This window comes from Amphiura filiformis, unplaced genomic scaffold, assembly GCF_039555335.1.
Source record: "Amphiura filiformis unplaced genomic scaffold, Afil_fr2py scaffold_26, whole genome shotgun sequence".
In the NCBI taxonomy this organism is placed as follows: domain Eukaryota; kingdom Metazoa; phylum Echinodermata; class Ophiuroidea; order Amphilepidida; family Amphiuridae; genus Amphiura; species Amphiura filiformis.
The window spans coordinates 458,769-481,334 of NW_027305490.1; the positions used below are offsets into that span (position 1 = coordinate 458,769).

The 22,566-nt window shown below is 36.6% G+C and overlaps 1 protein-coding gene across 1 annotated transcript in view; it reads right to left on the minus strand.

Annotated features, from left to right (window-relative positions):
• The window catches only part of LOC140143738 (uncharacterized), a 54,669-nt gene that overhangs the window by 14,841 nt on the left and 17,262 nt on the right, over nucleotides 1–22,566 (minus strand). Inside the window, 10 exon segments of the mRNA XM_072165549.1 lie at nucleotides 9,773–9,883; nucleotides 10,464–10,535; nucleotides 10,763–11,078; nucleotides 17,449–17,493; nucleotides 18,395–18,442; nucleotides 18,710–18,748; nucleotides 19,726–19,770; nucleotides 21,913–22,043; nucleotides 22,242–22,393; nucleotides 22,395–22,424. Of these exon segments, the coding sequence (XP_072021650.1) occupies nucleotides 9,773–9,883; nucleotides 10,464–10,535; nucleotides 10,763–11,078; nucleotides 17,449–17,493; nucleotides 18,395–18,442; nucleotides 18,710–18,748; nucleotides 19,726–19,770; nucleotides 21,913–22,043; nucleotides 22,242–22,393; nucleotides 22,395–22,424 (989 nt within the window).

Consider the following 22,566-nt stretch of genomic DNA (forward strand, 5'->3'; position numbering starts at 1 on the left):
AGGACAAACAATTCACAAAATTGCTAAAAAAGGAGTGCTTTCCTCTGAAAAGTTTGCAAAATAATGTGTTTTCAAAATTCGCCAAGAAGCATGAGTACCCGCAGTCACATGGAGTCCAGGGAGCAGGCTGGATATGTATGTTTGTTTGTATTAAAGTGCCTATTTTGTTTATCTCCATACCCAAATTGATGATACGTGTATACAAATTTGGCAAATGTGTCTTTGAGTATGTTTATACTGAGCACCTCATCAATACGCTTTATTCCCCTGCATTGTCACCAACACCAACAAAGTTGTCGCCCGTACATTTTCTACTGGGCATGTTACCATGTATTGCCCACTATTATTAATGGTGAAGTTACCCTTCACCCAATCTGATTCTACTGGGGCTTGCATCACCCCACACTACCTGTCAACCATTTGCTCAGTAGAAACACGCTATTTGCTCAGTAGAAACACGCTGATTGAATGAGAATGTTGTGTGTAAATGGGTGTGTGATGGGGTTCATGGGTATAAATGCGTAGGTGAGTTCTTGTGGGGGTGGATTAAACATTACACCATATATGCAAACATCTACATTTAATGCCACCAATGTACATCTGGCGAAAACCACAGAAACATGGGGCACAGCTTATTCAAACTTGAACACTACATGGCCTGTCTCTGGATACCATTCATTGAGTTGAATATTATTGTGCACATAATCTTCTGATAATCAATCAACCTTCAATATATCACCATGTATTAATAAATCAACTCCCATGCATATTTTACCATTTGGTAGTTCAAATAATAATAATTTGAATCATATTTCTATTAATGTATTTTACTCCCTCGTGAACCTCTGTACATCCCCTTTCATAGTATGTAAGAGACTCTGACATACCTGCATGTCGACACCTTATAACACCAACTTAAGGTACAACTGTGGGAAGTTTGAAAGTGGGTCACATTACAGCAATTGATTCCTTATTTTGTTTAAAATGCTGTTATCTATCATCTTCCCTCCTTTTCCTCAATATTTTTCACTTCTTGTATAACATTTCTGATAGGTGTTATCACAACTGAATTATCACAATAATAGTTTGGTTTTTGAGAATCTGGATGTTTTCCGATGTTTCTTTAGTTGTTTACATTCCCATTTTCATATTTTGAACCAGATTTGCATTTCTGAATTTGTCTCTTTGTTTCAGACACATTGGGAACACACAGTAAACCATGCCAATTAGTGCTGTGAATACAACCCACTTTAAAGTCATTTCATGTTTTTTCATAAGTAGCATGTTTTAATTTTGATGTATAAATCTATTTTCACAGGCACACTTTTTTTTACCTTGCAACAGCCCTGGCATACACAATCCCAGTTATTTAGTGCAAAATTGGAATGGTATGAGATAGGCCAATTTTTTCACATGCCATCTTTTGCCATAATTGATTACACTAAACTACCCCTTGGGACGTTTTTAATCACCCAAGAAATAAAATGTTGTGACTAGCTGTCCTTTTGATTTTGAACTTATTCCTGCAATGCAGACAGTTCTATCTGTCCGACTGCAAATGCTGGGCTACCTGCCAACAACTCCTTACTATTTCAATTGTACTACACTTTCACAGAAGCGGCTGGTTTGTTAGATATTAAAGTAAATATCATAAATGTTCAATAAATATCAAAATGTTCGGAGTCATTAGCCGTAACGCGCAATGAGCGTGTACGAACGGTCTGCGACTTTTTACCTCTTGCATGTACGTACAAAACGGTTTCTTATGAGTCACGTACCGGCACTGCTGTTCATGTACATCACAGCCACACTCGGGTTGTGATCACTGAGCATACTGGAACATTTGCGATACCGAGTTCACTTCACTAAGTTGTCGTTAATAATCTTTCCCCTTTAAATTGAAGAAAATGGATATTTCATGAACCACTTTTTTGTGTTCTTTTTTATCTTGCTTTTTCTATCCGTCTGCAAATCACTTGTAAAGTTGATTTTTCTTGAACTTTTCCAGACTTTTTTCCTTTTCTTCCTTTCATTCCATCTTTTGTACTATAAAATGCCTTTCAATTAGTTTCCTTTTTGATCAATTTGTTTTATTTCTTTGTTTTTTGTTCATTTAATCATTTAAATGTTGCCTTCGAATTTTCTTTGTCATATTCATTGTTCTCTGTACTTTCCATTCCTTGCTGGTCTTTTTTATCTTTTAAACAATAGCACTCTAATTACATGTTGCCTCTCTGATTGACCCATGTCATATTGAATAGTAATCAATTAAAAGGGGAGTACTGAACCCATGTATTTATTTTCCCAAGCAATAGACAGATTTCAATGGCATTTCAATCTGTTATATAAAGCGTCCATTACCATGTGTCTGATTACTTTCACATAACATGCACTTCCTATTGTTATGTGAACATTCTAATAACAGAGCTATCTGGTTGAATATTATCAGGTAGCGCTTGTTTAAGGTTGGTCTGAACCCTGGAATTATGGAAACTTCCGGGCCTCATAACTTCTAAATTGTTGGTCTAAAGTATATAAAAGTATACATATTTAGAATGGTAAAGACTGGATAAGTTCAGCTGTGAGGTCAAATTTGGGCCAAAATGGCACTTTTGGCCCAAAATCCCAAAAATAATGGTTTTTGGCCCACTTCTTTTTTGTGCACCATAACAAAAAAAATTCTTGGGCCAAATTTTTTTAAATTAATTTTTAAAAACTAGATCAAAATATCTAGGACCCGTTTTTTCATTTTTTTGAATTTCTACTAACTTTGAGAAATTTGCCCCAAAAATGGTCAAAAAATGTTGATTTTTCAAAAAAATCATAAAAAAGCCCGATTTTGGCACAAATTTCAAATATTTTTGGTGAAATTGGTCAAAATTCAAAAAAATTAAAAAACGGGTCCTAGATATTTTGATCTAGTTTTTAAAAATTAATTTCAAAAAACTTTTGGCCCAAGAATTTTTTTGTTACGGTGCACAAAAAAGTGGGCCAAAACCGTTATTTTAGGGATTTTGGGCCAAAAGTGCCATTTTGGCCCAAATTTGACCTCACAGATGAACTTATCCAGTCTTTACCATTCTAAATATGTATACTTTTATATACTTTAGACAAACAATTTAGAAGTTATGAGGCCCGAAAGTTTCCATAATTCCAGGGTTCAGACCAACCTTAACATAACCTTTCATAACTTTAGATTATACTAAAAATATAAGCATATTTCTACTGATAACATGGTATTACCATACTGTTTACCCCAAGATCATCTTACATGCTTTAGTAAGAAGCAAAAACAGTAAACACATACTTTACACTCAAGGTTTGATTTTGGCATGCTGTGTTGATCCGAAATACCAGTAGAGGCTGAGGCTGTTTCTACCGAAGTGGATAATGGGTCAACCCATGTCTGACACAGGAAATAGATATGTGCTATCTGCCTAGTAAGGGTGGGCTGAGGTGGGTGCTACGATATTTACACACATTTTGCTTATCATTTTGTATAATTTCTGGTATGGATAGTTTTATGGATTCCAACTACCCACTCATTCTTGAGTCAACAGTTGCAAAGCATGCAAGCTCTAATAGACAGAGCATGTTACGGCCACTTGAGGGCTCTTGTCCTCCTTCAGGTCCTGGTGAAACCAAAATGAATCACTCTCACACTTGGTATAACTGTGCATGCATATTGACCAAACCCTGAAAATGTTCTACTCATTTATTAAATGTCCTGGTGAAACCAAAATGAATCACTCTGACACTTGGTATAACTGTGCATGCATATTGATCAAACCCTGAAAATGTTCTACTCATTTATTAAATGTTCACACATAATGATGCAATCTCCTGAATTTCAAATGTCATCACAACTGCTTTTAATTATGTAAGTACAAATTACAAATATCTACATGTAGTACAAGCAAATGATATGCATTCATACAAAAATACATACACCTCCCCCCCCCCCCCCCCCCACACACACACACCCCCCCCCATACATTCGGTTCCAACTGTGGACTGTACGAATGTGCAATCTTCTGTGGACAGATTTTCTACCATATGATAGCAGACTAGTTTTACATTGATGGGGAAATTACCCCCCCATGTACTGTATATCACATACACATCCCTACGCTCCGGACTGGTACATATACACACATGTCAATCAAAAGATGCAAAACAATAGAAACAATGGTATTATTAGGGAACAAAAATTTGTTTCAGAAGAATTCTTACTGTTTATAAGAAAAAGGCTATGTGAAATGCACATTTTTTATTGCATTTTTGGATCACTTTTTGCCCCTGTTTATTTTGTTCTGATGACTACAAATCAAAACAAAACAAAACCCTCCCAAAATCTGTAAAACAAGTTTTAAAATGTATTGGCATAGTGTTTTTTGTTGGCCTTGTCATCATATAAATAAGAAGCTAAAGTGGTGCTTATGGTAATTAGTTAATATTGCTATAATATAAATTAGTGGTTAGCAGGAAATGAATTAAGAGACTAAGCTTTCAAACTATGGCTGGCTATAGAAAAATTATCAAATTTGTGTACATCGTGGAACATACTCTTTGCGTGGCTGTGCGTAGTAAGCAGTTGTACGCAGATAGCCTCGCTAATATGGACGCGTAGAGAAGCGTTGTATGCTTGTGTAGTTAGCATGATTAGTCACGGAGTAAGAAGCATAGTTGAATGTTCCACGATGTACACAAATTTAATATTTTTTCTATAGCTAATGTCACACTGTAAGATTTCACAATGGATGAATAAATAAGATGATCATTTAAGTTTCAACTGAAAGTGCAGATGTTATGACCTGAAAATCACATGCTCATGCATTATACTAACACAGAAAGTAAATATATAAAAATGAATTGGGAAGTCTGCAAGCTTGGGTTTGTGAATATCACACCATGTTAATACTTGAAGGAAGGATTATGTAATTGTCATGATATGAGATATGTGTAAATGGATGTAAAGTGTTAACTCAATCACTTTGAAATCAGAATAACTTTTTTTCTCATTAACCCTCAATTCTCCTAAGGCATTTTAGTGTGTCATGTGGAGAATGTTTGTACTTTAATATTTGGCATCACTGGATAGAGGAGACCCAGAAGTAATTCATTGGTAGAACACCAGCGCAGTCACCTTTGGAGCCTTATTTCACTCATATTAAGATGAGCACTCCATGACAATCACTCTGTGAAGGTGGCTTACGAAAAGTTCCTTAAACTGCATATCCTCTCCTAATTTTGGATTTGACATCAAAACTTGTGTCCGAGGTCTCTGGACTTTGCACCATATTAGTACCAAACCTTGCATGCCACGCAGAAGATCACCGGCCTGTGGCCACAGGGTTACGCTGGCCCAGCCAGCAACTCCCTGGATATATAGGACTATATGACACATTGGTTGAATTAGGTTTAATGAAAAAAAACACAATCCTTAGCCAGTCATTGTCAAAAGAAACAGTATTTACTTATGTTTAGTGTTTTAAAATAAAAGGGATTAATGAAATAAGTCCAACGGCAGCGATTCTGTTGTAAATTGAAAAGGATGTCGACACAACCATTCTCATTGAAAGCCATTAGAACTTTAGTTTCATGTTTCTTGGAGACGCAATCCTACTGCCCACCTCAAATTCACTTCCAAATCCAGATCAAGAGAGAGTGGGACTAGAACTTTTTACACTATTCTAACAAGTATTTTAACTAGTTAGCCAATTCAAGAGTACATGATGCCCCAACAGACTAGATACCACCTTGACACATAATAGCTTGCTGTACCAAGGCCGTGAGAATTGGAGTAGTACACCGCTCGTTGCACTAACAATTTTCCTGTTGTCCTTACAATTACAGTACTTTATCTCACACTGACATGTTAATAACTTCTGCCAAAAAGATGAGGATGAAACAAGAAAGAAAATTTGCAATCTAAAAGGGAAGTTTAAACAAAGCCCCACAACTTGGTGGAATTTCAGTGAAAGCTGTAGCTGTGAATTTTGTGCATGCAAGCACACAGGGTTTAAGCTGATATTAAATGCTTGAAAAATGATGTTAAATGTTTGTGTAGATATAGGTATTCACTGCAAACTGGGATGGTATACTCTATCAATATTATTGGTACCCATCAGTTTACAGTGAGTATGGACAGAACTTCAACCAATAATGTTAAGTAAAGGTCATAAAATATAAATTATGATCTTTTCTAGAGTATACAATTTTGCATTTGGAAGAAGCAGGGTTTTAAAAAATGTCAAAAAACTAATTATTTGAATACATGCTACATTATGATGTATCACACTAAGCAGTTGCAACAAGTATTTAGTTTTTCTAAGGATTTTGTTGTTAGGATTTTAGTTTTTGGCTGCATATATTTTGTTTTCAGCAAAGAACAATGGGGATTATTAGGCTTAAACCTCTTCTGTCCTTTTTCTTCCTAGAATTCTGGCCAGTCCTGCGCAAATTGCGTGCCATACCGCCTCAGCGAGAACACTGGCTATGAGCGTAGAGTTTTTGGTAAAGTATTTTGTGACTATACATAAGTTCGGTAGTAGCATCAATGACTGTGCATGCTGCAAATGTGCTAAGAAACCGCCCTTGTACGTGTGTGTGTGTACACTTTGCGCTATTATCAATGCGCGATTTGACACGGTGAAAAGCGAACTGAACTTGAGGTGAACCAAAGTTTACATCCCGTCACTCTATACAAAAAGTGACAAGCTGATATATCGATTACGGGTCACTAGCATGCCCAGCATCCAATTGCTTCCTGTCGAACTTGAGTCAACTTGGGAGCATCACAAATCGAAGTTGCTGCAATGACTGAATTGCCAGTAGCATTTGTACTAAAGTTGTTTTTTAAAAACTTCCGTGGTCCGGGTACGCGCTGGTGAATTGCGACCGCGTAGGTCGCCTACTACGCGCAGCGCCGAAGACCAATGGGTCAGCCGGCTTGTGGTCAAGTGCGTTGATCAGCCAATCAGCGTGATTGTTTATTGCTTTTGCATTTACGCTCGTGTACGCGATACGCACAGGCACGACTTTATCTCTCGCTACCAGCATGTGATCACCTGTGATTTGTCTCACAATTTAATTCCAAACTTCTCATACTGCTCTTGCTATTATGATACAGTCATAAAAAATAACAAATTATGAATTTAGTAATTTCAAAAATTTCATCTTGTTGTTACAGTTAGTGTGTTTGTTAACCCATGGCAAAAGCACAGTGTGTTATATGAAGACAATATGAAATGGGATGCACATATTTTGTACACGAGAGACACAAATATCAAATATCACAAATGGAAGATGGGATCACACACCAGAAACAACACAATTTTCCTTGTGTTATCACTGTTTGTGTATTTTTAATACTCATTTCAGTACAGCAGAGGTGCAGGTAGTGATGATATGAAGTTAGTAGGAAATGGGATGCAATATGTTGTAAATAAGAGGTATAAAATTCTAAATTTAAATAGGTAGTCTTATACATTTCATATTTGTATTTAATGATTGACTAACACACCTAGTATATGGACAACATCACACAATTCACACACACACACACACCCACCCACCCCACACATCACTTCATCTAATTACCGCCCCCCCCCCCCCCCCGTGCAGACTACTGCATGTGGATATATAAACCAATCTTCTTAATATCTATCCATGGAGGCTTTACACATATCAACTGTGGATGTTGTGTATAAAATTGCATTGTTACCTATCAGCTGTGGACTGGTTTGACAGCAGACAGGCTTAATCATGAATTTAAATGCAATTTTGTGCGATATTATAGCATTGCATTTACATGTAGTCTGTCTTCCTGGTGCATCCACGACTGGATAGCAAAGTTTCATTGTGTATCCTTGTTGGGGGGGATACCCACTCACAAGTACATACATGATACCTACACAATAACTAATAAATTACTATTTACAAACAGTGCAATGTTACTTTTAAACAGTGCAATGATACTATTTAAGTAACAGTAACAAAGTAACAATAAAATGCAATCAACATAAATGCTATTGTTGCTTTCATTTATGCAAGCCAAGTATACATAATAAAATTACAACAACAGCTTTGTCTGCTCATGGAAATTGTAATTAGCACAAAACATGTTACAAAACCTTTCTTTAAATCAGATATTAAAACTTCTCAAAACTTCACACTTTGCATAAGTAGTGCAATAATATTTGTAATTAGGATAGGTGAACTTTGATGGGTTTAAAAGGGCATTTAAGTGATCCACAGCATCATCCCCCACTATTCTCCAAAAAGTTGAGATTTTTATACCACTGTATACCTCTGGGTACATAATGTTTATGTACCAAATATTTCTTGCAGATTAATTTGTTTAACAAAGATATTGTGAAATTTGAATTTCGTTCTGGTATACCAGAACGAAATTACAACACATTGTCTATGGAGCAGTGTAATACACATAATCATGCATAACTAGCAAACGCAAAATCGGAATCAACTGAAATTTTGGAAATAAGCTTTTTTCGTGGATATCTATTGAAAAATGTCATAAAAAGAGGATGATAGGATCACAAAATACTCCTTTAAGAGTAAGGGAAAAATGAAAAGAAATCTAAAACAAAGCCTTCACAAGAGAAGGCATTAATGGGTTACTCCGGTACAAATCCATACATCCTCTTTGGAAGACATGACCTTAATCTTCCACACAGGGAGTATGAATTTCAAATGGGATTACCTGAATGTGTGACTCCATTTGAAATCAACACCTACTGTGTGGGAGATTAATGTCATGTCTTCCATAGGGGTGTTTGGATTTAAACAGGAATAGTCCAATTTTGGTGTCTAAAGAAAGCAACGGTACTTGACTTAAAACCTGTTACAATATGATGCCTGTGTTGAAAATTTACTTGTAGGATTTCCAACTGACTACTCGGGTAATACTCTATTGGTTTACACACACACAAAAAATCACTTTTGACTGGTGGTGGGGTAAGGCTGTTGATACTTGGTAGAATAAATGCAAAAGGTATTACAGAAACATTGCATAACATTCATATCATTAATGGTATCAGTATCAAATAGCAAAAGTGTTATTATGCCTGAGTACAAGATATTTGATTGCATGGGATTTTGCTATAGTGCAACAGCTTCCTGTATTTGATTTGGGATAAAATTTTGCAGACATAAAATAACTCTAAAAAGTGAACCTAGATCTAGGCCAGGGCTTAACAAACTGTTTTTCCTGTGATCCAAATTTCATGAGCAAAGTATGGTGTGACTGTGACCCACATCATAATACAAATGTAGTTTTTTGAGTGAATGAACTGTTAGATCTTTGCTTTTCACTTTTGACTTTCACTTGTCTCTTAATGTGTACCTTTCAGTTTCGAAAGCAGAAAAAGTTGCAAAAGAAATTTAGCAAATTCCTCTTTAAGCAGGAGAACCTCTTCTTTAAAAATTTTAAAAATTTTTTTGCACTTTCCTCCTTTCATTATTATTTTTATACTCAATTTTTTCTTTTCAGTCTAGGTCGGCGACCCCCTGAAGATACGCTTGTGACCCATAGTTTGGGAAGCCCTGATCTAGGTCAATATGTTTTCATCATCCAAAACATTTCTTTTTTCCTCCCAATGACAAGTGCTTTTAAAAACCAAGAATGCCAAGACTTGACCAGTATACTAGAATTTATTGCTTAGTATCCATTTAACACAGCTGTTGCACTCAGCATTTCCTTGCAGTAACATTTGAATATAATCTTTTCTTGAAAAAATGATTAACTTACTTGGATCTTCTTGGTGATCCAGACCTTGATCTAGATCTGGAACGGGACTTTGATGGCGACTGGGATTTGGATCGGGAGATTCTACGCCTGGACCGCACTGGTGGAGGAGACCTGGAAATAAGAAGTGTAAACAATTAAAAAAATCTAATTTAGTGGTTTAAACCTTTGATCACAACACAAAAATTTGCGTACCTGGAATTTTCAGTCAACACTTAAAAAGCTGCCACTTTTATTGATTATAATCTGCAAAGTAAAGAGTATGATATGGTTCGGATACAATTGACCCTTTTATCAAATTCAAAATTACAGATATACACTTTTCATTACGAAACAATGAATGGAAAGAGCATCGCTCAATCTTTTTTTCAATTGCAATATGTGTGGTAGGGACTGTTATTCCAGAGTTGAACTTTCCAGCCACAGCAGGAAGTGTTCCAAACAAAATACATGCTTGTCCTTTGTGGGGGGGGGGGGGTACAAATTGTTTTAATACTTGTAAACAATGGGAACACTACGACAGAAATCTGCTGGTAAAGTTCATGTTGACAGCAACTGGGGGAAAGGGTGCTAAATAGGTTGAATATTGTACCTATATTACAATCAGTAACATCATCAATAAACTAACACCTTCTAAAATGGAGTGCTGCATTGGCTGGTAGCCAACTTGCAAGTTTATTTGTTATGTTCTTACCTGCTCCTGCTTCCCGATGCTCTGGATGCTCGATAGCTCTTAGGTGGCGTTTTGGAACGACGTCTTCGATCCCTGAAGAGAAATAAAAAACAAGGTCATAAGTATTTGATTTTTTAAGCAATATATACCATACACTATGACACTATGAAACAACTTTGAAATAATGTTTTTGAATATTGAAATGAAGGTTTTTAAACATTTTAAAGAAAGTCTTCAACTTAGAGTTGACCAGGATTATTTAAAAACTTTCTGAATTGAATTTCACAAGTGCAACAAACTACCATTCAATGTATGCTTACTTTGACCGAGATCGTCTATCTCTACTGCGAGACCTTGATCGCCTACGTCTTGGTGGTGGAGGTGATCGAGTTCTTGATCTCCTCCTAGGTGACCTCTTGCGTGGGGAACGTGACCGACGTCTTGGAGGAGTTCTGGAACGTGATCGGTACCGGGACCTGGAGTAGCTGCGACGGCGATCTCGTGATCTAGACCTGCGACGTGATGAACGAGATCTGGATCTGGAACGGCGGCTGCGACTACGAGATCGTGAGCGTTTTCGACTTCTAGATCGGGAACGGCTTTTTCTCTTCTTCCTGTCATCAGGTGTTTCAAGTTCTGAAATAGTAAGATAAGTGATTGTCAAACAAATATACCGTGGCAAAAAATGGAAGCACAACGTGTCAATTTCAAATCATACATATAAACAACAGCATCATTCATGTCCTTGAAGGATCAGAAGTGTCTATTTCTCTGCTATTCACTCTCAATTGGGAGGGAATAATTTACCCCACTGGGGAAGAAGTTAGTGTTTTTAAAACGAGAAAGTGAGGAAAGAGCCTAGAGGTGTTTGATAGTCCCTGGTTCAGTGTCCACACTGTACCATCTAGGGAAGAGGTTTGTAGGGAAGACAGAATAGAACTATAGTCTGTCAACTCAGAAGTACAAAGTAAATAGACCTCAGACACTCGAGGTATGAGAATAATTATTCCAGCGCAAAGCGTGTGTAAATGCTTCTTTGGCGCGCTAACTGCTGCGTGATTTGTACTTGCCGAGCACACCACGCTCTTCATGCGAAGCGTTTTTAACACATAGCATGTGTGACGCAAAGCATCGACCCCCAATGCCACGGATTTGGTTTGTACTTCTAGGTTGAAGCAGTATAGTCATTAAACATGTTTAAGGAGAGATCGAAGTAGACTTAAATTATGAACTATTTACAATTTTATCTTCTCTTCTTCGCGTACCTGTTAGAGCATTTGTGATTTTCACGTTCAGGTACTGCTATACACACTGTCCACCTTACTGATGCCATCAAACATTATTTTGATACCCTCAAACATTATTTTGATGCCTCAAACATTACTGAAAAAAGTGAAATCTCAAATCATCGGGATAAGCATTTTTGCTGACGAGGCTAGAGAGAGACTGAGACATTAAAATCTAACAGGTACCTCACAGGTACCCCAAATTATTAAAAAAATCAGTCACTGTTTGGTGATCAATTTCAGTGTGATTTACCTGGGCATACATGACAATCCCCCTCTGCAACTTTTATACTTGACAATACACAATAACTACATGAATGGAGGCAAGGGGTGCTAAAGAAGCATAGCGTACTACGCGATCAGCAGAGTATACATTTTATGTTCCTGTGCGAGGTACATTACAGATTGTTCCATAATACACAATGCCTTGGCTTACATAAGGTGTACCACTGCTGAAGATCACTGTCAATTCCCAAACATAATTATTCCCCGATTCTATCATCATTTATGCACAGGTGTAAGGATAGGAATGTTAACACTCAGAAAGCTAGTCACTCGCTTGCTATTGTTACCCAAAGCTCATTTCGTCATTAAAATGAAGAACTTAGACTGTGTCACAGCTAGAGAAACTTGAAAACTGTCAAACCTATGCGCACTGTGTGAGAGAATAACTTGACATAAAAGAAAAGTTGCATTCTCCCCATGAGTAAAGGGCAGTATGGCCATGTGTCACAAGTTGGGACCCTCTTTTGTGAGATGCTATTCTTATATGTGAAAACATCAGTTTTGAGATAAATGGTTATAATTTTTTATGTACCAATTACAGGTATGTAAAAGTATACATTGATGTAAAGCATAAAGACACAGATTACAATGACCTAAACTTGAAATCAATATTCAAGGTGTGCGAAAAAATACAGGGTATACCAATTACCTTTTTAATGAGCGTGTTGTAAAATTGACTTTCAGTAGCATTTTCCACCAGAAAATAATATACTTTGATGTTTTGTGTATTTCTTTATTCCTTTAAAATTTGTATGTTTAAACTGTTTGAATAAAGATGATTAAATGAAATAACATGAGTAAATTTCATGCTGGATTTTAACGCTGGCATTAAAACAAGAGTGTATGTACATTTGCAAGCACTGTTTTATCTCATATTTCTAAAAATAACATTTTAAATCTGGTCGCAAATTTTTCTTAAAAACTAGGTAGGTGCAGCTCAGAACTGGGTTGATTTCAACACGCATCTATTGAGTCCAGCACCCATATTATTATACTACGCATAATACTGGAGCTTGACGACTAGCTTTCTGAGTGTTAAGGGAAGGTTAACATTTTGATAACAAAATTAGAGGCATGAAAAACATCTTTGAAATTGTTCATGTGAGATTAACTTGACATAAACAAAATTAAGGTAACAAGGGGAAATAGATGCAGGGATATATCTTATATATATGAGCTGATCTTCCAAACGATGGCATCCAACACCACCAAGACAACAAGATTAGCTCCCAATGAAAAGAAATCTGATGAAAGGCAATTCCAACTTGCAACAAAACTTTCTCAAACAAAAAGGACTAAAAGGTTTTTGAGAGTTAACATGCAGTTGAAATGCAAAAACATAAAATTAAATTTGAGTAATGCTAACTGTATATACAGTGAAATAAATTGTGTAACTTGCATTTGATATAGTCACTGTAAAATAAAAACACTGGATATATAAGATTTGGAAACACCTGCTATTCAGAATTATGTACATGACAATGCTTGTGCAAAGCTGTTGACTTCTTTTTCAAAGAATATTCCATCTGCACTTTTGAGACACGTCTTGGGCCATATTCATCCTTTTTTATTTGATGTCAAATGTTCAATGCAACACATACTGTGTTATTCAATCGTGGCCGCTTCGGTTAACATTGAATATCAACTTTTCCATCAACAAACATTCGTTAGAAGATTGAATAACAAATACTTGTTGCCTGCATCGAAATATTTGTTTGTCAGTCACCCTATCGAGGTCTCCATATCTCAACAAGTAGAATAAATACTGAAATACAATATTTCTACCAACACCTGATCATATTAATGAGATCACCATTACAGAGATTATTAGTTGTGTGAGATTATCATGAGAGTTGGTCCCCATATTTGCTTAGGGTTCATACCTATAATATATCAGTCTTCCCCAGTCAAGCTGCAGCTTACTACAGCCATAATGATTTCAAGCTCCCATTGAATGAGAGAGATTCCTCAGCCATGCTGAGGAAAGCAGTACACTGGTAATTGGGTATGGTCCCTTATAAGTTATATATCTTGTTACTTTTTCTCAACTAAATCAATTTTCGAAACAGAACAGTAGAGCACATGTTTTCATGCACTTTGGTTTTACTGTGTGCAAGTCAGCATGACAGTGCGTGATTGGTTATGTACAGTGTATAATTCAGAGATGCCACTCAGTTTTACTCAAAAAACCTGAAACTGGTGAGAAAAACATGAAAAGCATGTGAATGCTGGCCAAAAAGCCCCAAAACAGGCTGAAAATAAATAAAAAGGTGGGAATTTGGACCCACAAAAAACCCGAATTCGGGCTAAAACCCGAAAAGTGGCATCTCTGATAATTACACACATTCTTTAGAATCACTGCATATGCAGTATCGGATCACGGATCATATTATAATACAGCAAAGAACATCTCTATGCCCATAAGAATGGCATTTGTTTGGGAGTGGTAACATTATTATCAAGTGTGGGATATAGTCTATGCATCTACCTCTTGAATGTCTATGGCAATATCAGTAAAACAAATTACAAAAGTGTACCCTTTCCAAGTGGCAATATTGAATGGAACCATAGCAGGGGCCATTGTGAGCATCATCAGTTACAGAAACCTGGGTTATTAACCCTAACACCGGACACTGCTTTTTGCTTTGAAAGTTAAAGAAGGAACAAAAAGAGAGAGAAGATGAACAAAGAAGTCACTTGATACCACCGGGATTCAAACCTTAGACCCTCGCATGCCAAGCTACCTGTGCGGTAGCCACACAGGTTGCGCTGGCCTGGCCAGCGATTCCCTGAGCATATAGCACTTAGGCTGATTGGGTCATTGCATAACCTGGGATTCATGCATGCGCTGTGGTTATCATTGTGGTGTTTATGGGTGTTAGGGTTAATCACTGCCATAGGCTATAAAATGTTATCACTTCAATCAGAAGTGGCATTACACATCTCTTATCCAAGTTGATACACTTAGTTTCAATTTCTACCTGATCTTTGTAATAATAATAAGGCACTTAATTATACCAAAAGGCCTCTAGGCATTTTACAAAATGTGTAATCTGCAATTATAATTTCAAAAAATATATATAAACAAAACCAAAACTTAATATTTGCAGGCCTAAAAAGGTTTGTATTGTCCTTTTCAGACCAACCCGAAAATCTGATTTTTTTTCTTCAAATATTTTGCCTATATTCACAAAATGTTTTACCCATTTGTAATTTGAACCGCACGACTAACATATTAAAACAACAAGCCTTACAAATGTTATAAAATCTTTGTTTACCAATCATTGTATTTTATGGTGAACTTATATGTATGAGGCAATTTTTAGAAAAATTTTAAAGAACCAACCAACCTGACTTTGGCAATACAAACTTTCTTGGTCCTTATTTTAACATGTAGGCAGTAAAAAATTTGTAACAAGTGTTGTCTTCTGAACTGAAGTTGTTCTTTGTGGAAATAACAAGGCAGTTCTTATACCACAAGCCCAGTACCAACTACTTTGGCAGTTACCTCAACTGATTTGTTTAAGGCAGCTGTGTACTCTAGACATTGTTTCTTTCGCAAAATCGAGTTTTTTTGATATGTTTGTACTTTGTTATGTTTTTTATAAATACAAGGAATGAAAATCCAGATTTGTAAACTCCAACTGCAATATTTTAAGGATTTTATTTCACTATTCCACTCGTGTTTGAAATTGAAAAGGAAAGAAAATCTTTGTTGTACCAGCAGGGTACACGCAGCAATAACAACGCATCGCGTTGCGTACTCGGGCAATTTGTTAACGCACAAATACGCTACGCGCTCTGTGCGACGCTTATCTGCATGCTTGTGGCGCATCTTATGGAAACACCACGGAAGCACAAAAACCTAGAGGTCTAACGGCTCGGTTTTAGCTGATAAAATGTGGGTTTTTTCAAGTTCTTTCCCCGATTTAAATATCAAGTTATGAATGGATTTCGCTCAAACTTCTCAAGGGGCCGTGGATTTACCCGATGTTTATGTAATGTAAGGTAGAAAAATAAAAACTGCCGCATTCTCCTGCGAGATTCGATGAAAGTGCAAAATGTGACCACTTTAAACTTCAACGGCCATTATTTCAATGTTCATTTTCTCGGTAAAATGACGATTTAGGTACACAATAACTCAATAAATACAGCATCTATAGGTAAGCAAATATGATCATCGTAAAAAGCATGATCGACTCAAGAAACGTTTTCTCATTTTTTTATATTTTGGTCTATTTCCGATTTTAGGCATCAATTTGTGCAAATAGGCGTTTGTGAATTTTAAAAAGTTCAATTTGATGCATTATATGGTCAATATCTCAAAAAATAAGGCCAATATCAAAAAAAAAAAAATAAACGTTTTTGGAAAGGAGCCTCAAGATTGAGCTAAAAACAAAATAAACTATTTTGGAAAGAATATTTTTTGTTATGATGTACCTAACAAATATTGCCAAAAACTCACTTTTTGTGATTTTCTTCATAATTGTTGTTTTTACCCCAAATCTGTATTTATATTAAGATTTATTGATGTCTTGCCTTCATAAAAATGTATACTTTTATATGTCTTATGCGAATAATTACAAAGTTATTGCACTTTTACTACATGCATGTCTGAGAGTACACAGCCTCCTTAAGGGTTTAGCTGATAAAGGGAGGGGGCTGACATTGGCTGGCTGAAACGCACCTCCCCAGCCCAATGCAAGCAAACATACTGTTCATAATATTTTTATTTTCGGACACAACATTTTAGCAATGAGTGGGTAACACCAACATTCGACATTCGTATGACATTACAAACTATGCATGATTTTAAAAAATGAACCAATCATGGCTATGCTGTGTTGTTACTAAGCAAACGATCGCTAAGGTTGCAGCTTCTGTGAAGTACATAAGCTCATGCATCAACACAACACCAGGCACATACACCTGTGTCCAAGAATTTAATAGCAACATTACAAGGTGCTATGTTATGGTACCCCCTAGTTACAACTTCTTTAATGCATCTCCCCACTGTGAAATGCAAGCATGCTTATAAGCCAGTTTACTAGTCACTTGCCATTCAATGTAACTTTTAAATAAATACAAACTGCTGTCAGTTTTAAACTGCAAAAGACACAACAAATGAAAATATGAAAAAAGTCTCAACATCTACACCAAATTGTTTTGAGCAACACCAACTACTCTTGCTTGTTAGCTTCACATATTTCACAAATTGACATTAACAACTGGTTTTGACCTTTGTACTCTTTGACACCACCATTATACAAAGGTCCCTTTATTGTACCTATAGATGACGCCACATACAGAAATGGTGAGTATGGTCTCTTTAATAGTTTCGGGTACAGTAACGTGGGGATACCCTACAAGATAACATCATATGATCTCTAGAGTAACTGAAATTGATACCGTTTGTACTTCAACCTAAAGCTTACCATTTTCCTTGTCTGATTTGGTTGCCAAATGGCTCTGTTTGGTTTCTATAGTAATGTATAAGCATGATTCATGGCGTTGTAATTTGCAGGGGGAAATTTGGCATATATTTATTCACTTATTGAAGAAATCAGAAACAAATCAGGGTTTGATACAAAGACATTGCAGTCTATATTGGAACTTATTGTGGACATTTCAGGGTCATAACTTCCAAGGTTCATGGTCATAACTTCCAAGGTTCAGGGTCGTAACTTCCAAGGTTCAGGGTCATAACTTCCCAGGTTCAGGGTCATAACTTCCAAGGTCCAGGGTTATAACTTCCAAGGTCCAGGGTCATAACTACCAAGGTTCAGGGTCATAACTGCCAAGGTTCAGGGTCATAACTGCCAAGGTTCAGGGTCATAACTGCCAAGGTTCAGGGTCATAACTTCTAAGGTTCAGGGTCATAACTTCGAAGGTCCAGGGTCATAACTTCCAAGGAAAAATATAAATAAATGTCTCCAATTGAAAAATGCATTTATCGCTGTAATTAAACTTGACCCTGCAAAGTAATAACATAATACACGGTTGTTGAGATTTGATACTGGTACTTAACCTGTTGGCTAAAGCTTACCCTTTTGGTTGGTGACTTGGGTGCCAAAAAGTTCTGTTCGGTTTCTATATATATAATGTATAAGCATGGTTCATTGTGTTGTAATTTCTAAAGGGAACATTTTCCATATACATATACAAATTAACTTACGTAAGAAACAAACAAACAAAATATGGGTTTAATATAGAGGCACTGTTAATGGGGGGAACTTCAGGGTTCCAACTTCCAACGGACAAATACAAAATAAATGTCTTTGTTTGGTAAATGCTTGGGAGAAAACCTGTACGGTTATAACATGATACACAGTAGTTGAGATTGATTGATACTGGTAATTTATCCGTTGGTCTAAAGCTTACCCTTTTTGAAGTCCGACTTGGGTGCCACAAGGCTGTGTTCAATGGTTTCTACAGCAATACATAAGCATGGTATAGTGGAAATATAACATACGCTCTATTGTTCCACAAATTCAAAAAAGGAGTAATACAAATTTGTTCATATTTTGCCATCCATACAGAAAATATTTAGGGACATTTTTCAACTATGCTATTATTACTTGAGGAAAAATAAATAAGAAATCTTTGCCTAGTCTCCCCTAAAGAATCTAAGCATCCTACATAGTAAGTGGACATTGGGACAGGCACTACAGTTGTACTATTTGACCCTATGCTTACCCTTTTTGGTCTCGATCTTGGTTGCAAGAAGGCTGGTTTCTATAACAATGTATAAGCATGGTACATTGGAAAATACATTAACATCACATATGCTGTACCATGAACACAGAAAATAAAGGGAACCTCCCTGATTGGAATGAATTGGAATTTTCTACATGTATCTAAAGATAGACACTACTATTGGATGTTGAGTTTGGACAAGGCGCTATACAGTTGTACTATTTACTGAGTGAATGTTCTTAGTCATCCAGTAGTTTCAAACAGAGTTTTGGAATTAAATCTAATACTGGAACTTATATACTTTTTGCAACTATTGCGACGTTGCGTCTGGAACCTTCAGACTTCATCAGGCAACTGATCCGCTGGGCTGGTCACATAATAGACGGCTAGGTATCGTCCCGATGGCCCGGTCCCATGCATAAGATAAGTTAAAGCGGAGTCCCCCTTTCTTGTTCAGTGATGGTTGTTCAATGCGCTCCCACATGGCTTCATGGGACCGGGCCATCGGGACGATACCTAGCCGTCTATCATGTGACCAGCCCAGCGGGTCAGTTGCCTGATGAAGTCTGGTGGTTCCAGACGTAACGTCGCAATAGTTGCAAAAAATAAGTTCCTGTATTAGATTTAATTCCAAAACTCTTGGAACCATGTAGCCAATCAGAAAAGACATTAGAAAAGTATGCTGAATGTATTAAAAGTGTTTAATTACACTCTGCGCACTGCTTTCGAACGTGTGCACGTTGTGTACGATTCATTCATTTTCTTTGGTGTATGCATTTATATTTGCTAGTATAACAACAATTGCAGGATTTTTTCATGTGTATGAAATAGCTTAAAAACTGTGCATAACTTGTTGCTCGAGAAATTGGACAAAATAATGCAGTTGCACTGTTTTGTTGATACGTCTAATGCATGGCCTCAAACCACTGGACGCATCAACATCTCAACACGTGCATTATGCTGTCCAATATCTCTCTCAACAAGTAATATGCAGTATTAACCTCTAATTAGCTTACCCTTGGTGGCTTCTTGCTTGGCTGCTGCAAGGCTCAGTTTGGTTTCTATAGTGATGTATAAGCATGGTATATTGGAAACATATTAACATCATAATACTCATTAATAATAGGGATGGGGGTTGACCACTGGACACTAATCACAGAATCCAATATGATTCTGAGAATGAGTCCGTAAACGATAATGTGGAAATTCTAGTCATTATTCTCGTTGGTAAGAGCATTTTTCCACTTAACACATCTGGAGGGGAATACATTTTGCACAAGTCACCAAATGGGTCAGTTTAAAAAAAAAAGTGGTTGGCACAAAGTTGAGATATGCTTTGATTTTACATTATAGGCCTATATGACAGATAAGTTATTAGGGCTGCAATTCATATGCACAAAATAGAAATGTTAGATTGTCATAACCTAGTTGTCATAACATAATAGAACACAACCACTTTTGTTTAGGGTTTACCAAGCATTAAGTCACAGTATTTTGTTTATACACTATCCTCACTATACTTTGCGTGAACAGCAATGTCCGCTATTCAGTACCTTCATCCATTAATGTGCTACCCTGATACAGTTTGTCCACTCTGAAGTACAAAGTGACAACGTGTGCGTCCGCACTTTGTACTTCAGAGTAGACTGACTGTAGTCCACCAAGTAACTATACTTTGATTAACTTCGAAGTATGAAGATACCAATTTTAATTGTGATAACATAAACATGCATTTACAGTAACCACCAGGGTATAAGCCGACCTTCGGCTATAAGCCCACCCCCTATTTTTCAAAACATTCTGGGAACAAGGGTGCACTCAGGTATAAGCCCAGTACTAAATTTTGGCCAAGTTCTTAAATCAAATCAATGCTTTGCTCTCATATTTAAGATCAAATATAAAAAATATCAGTTGATAATTAACATTCCACACTTATATTTTAAGAAATTGACATAAAAGATAGAAATTACTGGTACATTGGGAATATACAAACGGGGGTGATTGTTCTTATTTTTAAATTCAAGCACTAGCCCTTCCCCGGTTATAAGCCCACCCCCATTTTTGAAGTGAAATCTGCCATCTAGGGGGTAGGCTTATACCCGAGTGGTTACGGTACTACAATTCACAAAGCCAATTTATACAATTCTTTCTTTGTACCTCATTGAAGATTCAATTCATTTACAATGAACATTTGCATATGTCTGTAATACATAGGTCTTGTATTTACTTCATATATGTAAGGCTGCCTCTGGCCTTACTGGCCTTTCGGCCATCTCCTCCATGATTCTTTGATGGTATCTTGATGTTATGATATTTTAGTGCGTATTTTGTATTTTTATGTGAATTGTGGAAATGAATAAATGAATGAATGAATGAATGAATGAATGAATGAATGAATATAGTATAAGCAACACAATATATACAAACAACCAAAACACTTGACATAACAAACAAACTTTAGGCAAAATATTACACCGAATTTGAGGAGATCTTGTGTGTAACTTAGTATCTGGCAAAAAAAATGGAATTGCCTTACATTATGGAAGGAAAGATGGAAAGAAATGTCTGGATATTCATAAAACTTTTACCTTGGCTATCTCATCTTACATTCACACCAATCAGCAGTTGACAAGATTGAAGAGGAGCTAAATTCTTAGTTCAATTTGCCTTACAAGATGGTATGTAGGTCAGTAAACCAATGTGCAAAGTGTTTCTATGTATTTCAATTCAATTTCAAAACAAAGCCTACCAATACTTAGTACATGCTACGTGCTGGGAATTTATTTCACAGGCAATTTAACTTGAAGCAGTAGTGATACATAACAGAAATAGATGTTTCATATACTATTTAAGATTTTCTACCAAACATATTTGGATCCCCTAAGTAGAGCATTATTGCCATTACGATAAAGGTGAGCAACAACTTTTTTCCATGTTTTAGTGACTGTGATAATAGAACCTAAATTCCCTTTTCTTCATGATGATGATCATATGGAATTTGTTTCAGATCAACCTAGCTTTAATCACCAATTTGGCAAATTTGGAGTCGCTTGCTACTACACTAATTCTGAAGTTTGTGTAAATATTTTTTTGTAACTAATAAAATCCCAAAGTTTTATGTGCCTCCTAATGACCTCTTGAGCACATTATTAAACCTGTTTAATAAACACACATGATGACTATCTTACACAAGGCTGACTTACCTGGATCAATAGCAGCCTGAATGAGGGCTTGTGCATCTCTGACTTGTTTCATGGTCTCTGCTAATTCACGCTGTGCTGCCTCAGCTGTCTTAGCAGGTGGTTTAACTATGGCATTGTTGGAGTGGTTAATTCTGACAAAAGAGAAGTAGAAATGAGGTGTTATTAGAAGGCATTTGTAGATATTTGATTTGCCTGATTTAGACAGGTACAAGTGCGGACTTAATCAAATCATGATTTATAAATATTGAACAACATTATAGTTTGGATAAACTGGATTGGTTGATGTGCACATGTTAAGTGTTTCAAGAGATATGGTAACAGATACTTACTTCAAAGGCCTGCCAGCAAACATGACTCCATTGTACGTCAGGGCTTTTGCTACAGATGCATGCTCTGTGAATTCCACAAAAGCAAATCTTGTTGGCTGGGTCTCGTCACCGGCCATGCGCACATATTTCACCTCTCCTATGCCCTGGAAAAAAACTCAGCAGTTGCTCTGCCGTGACTGTTTGCTGTAATATTCAAAAGCATAACAAATGACATGGATGTTAGCATTAGTTATCATCATTTCTACTAGGCTTGTTACCAGCCATGACTTAAAATGTTCTGATTTTTTGCATAGAGATTATACTACAGCGACTCGGACTCCTCATC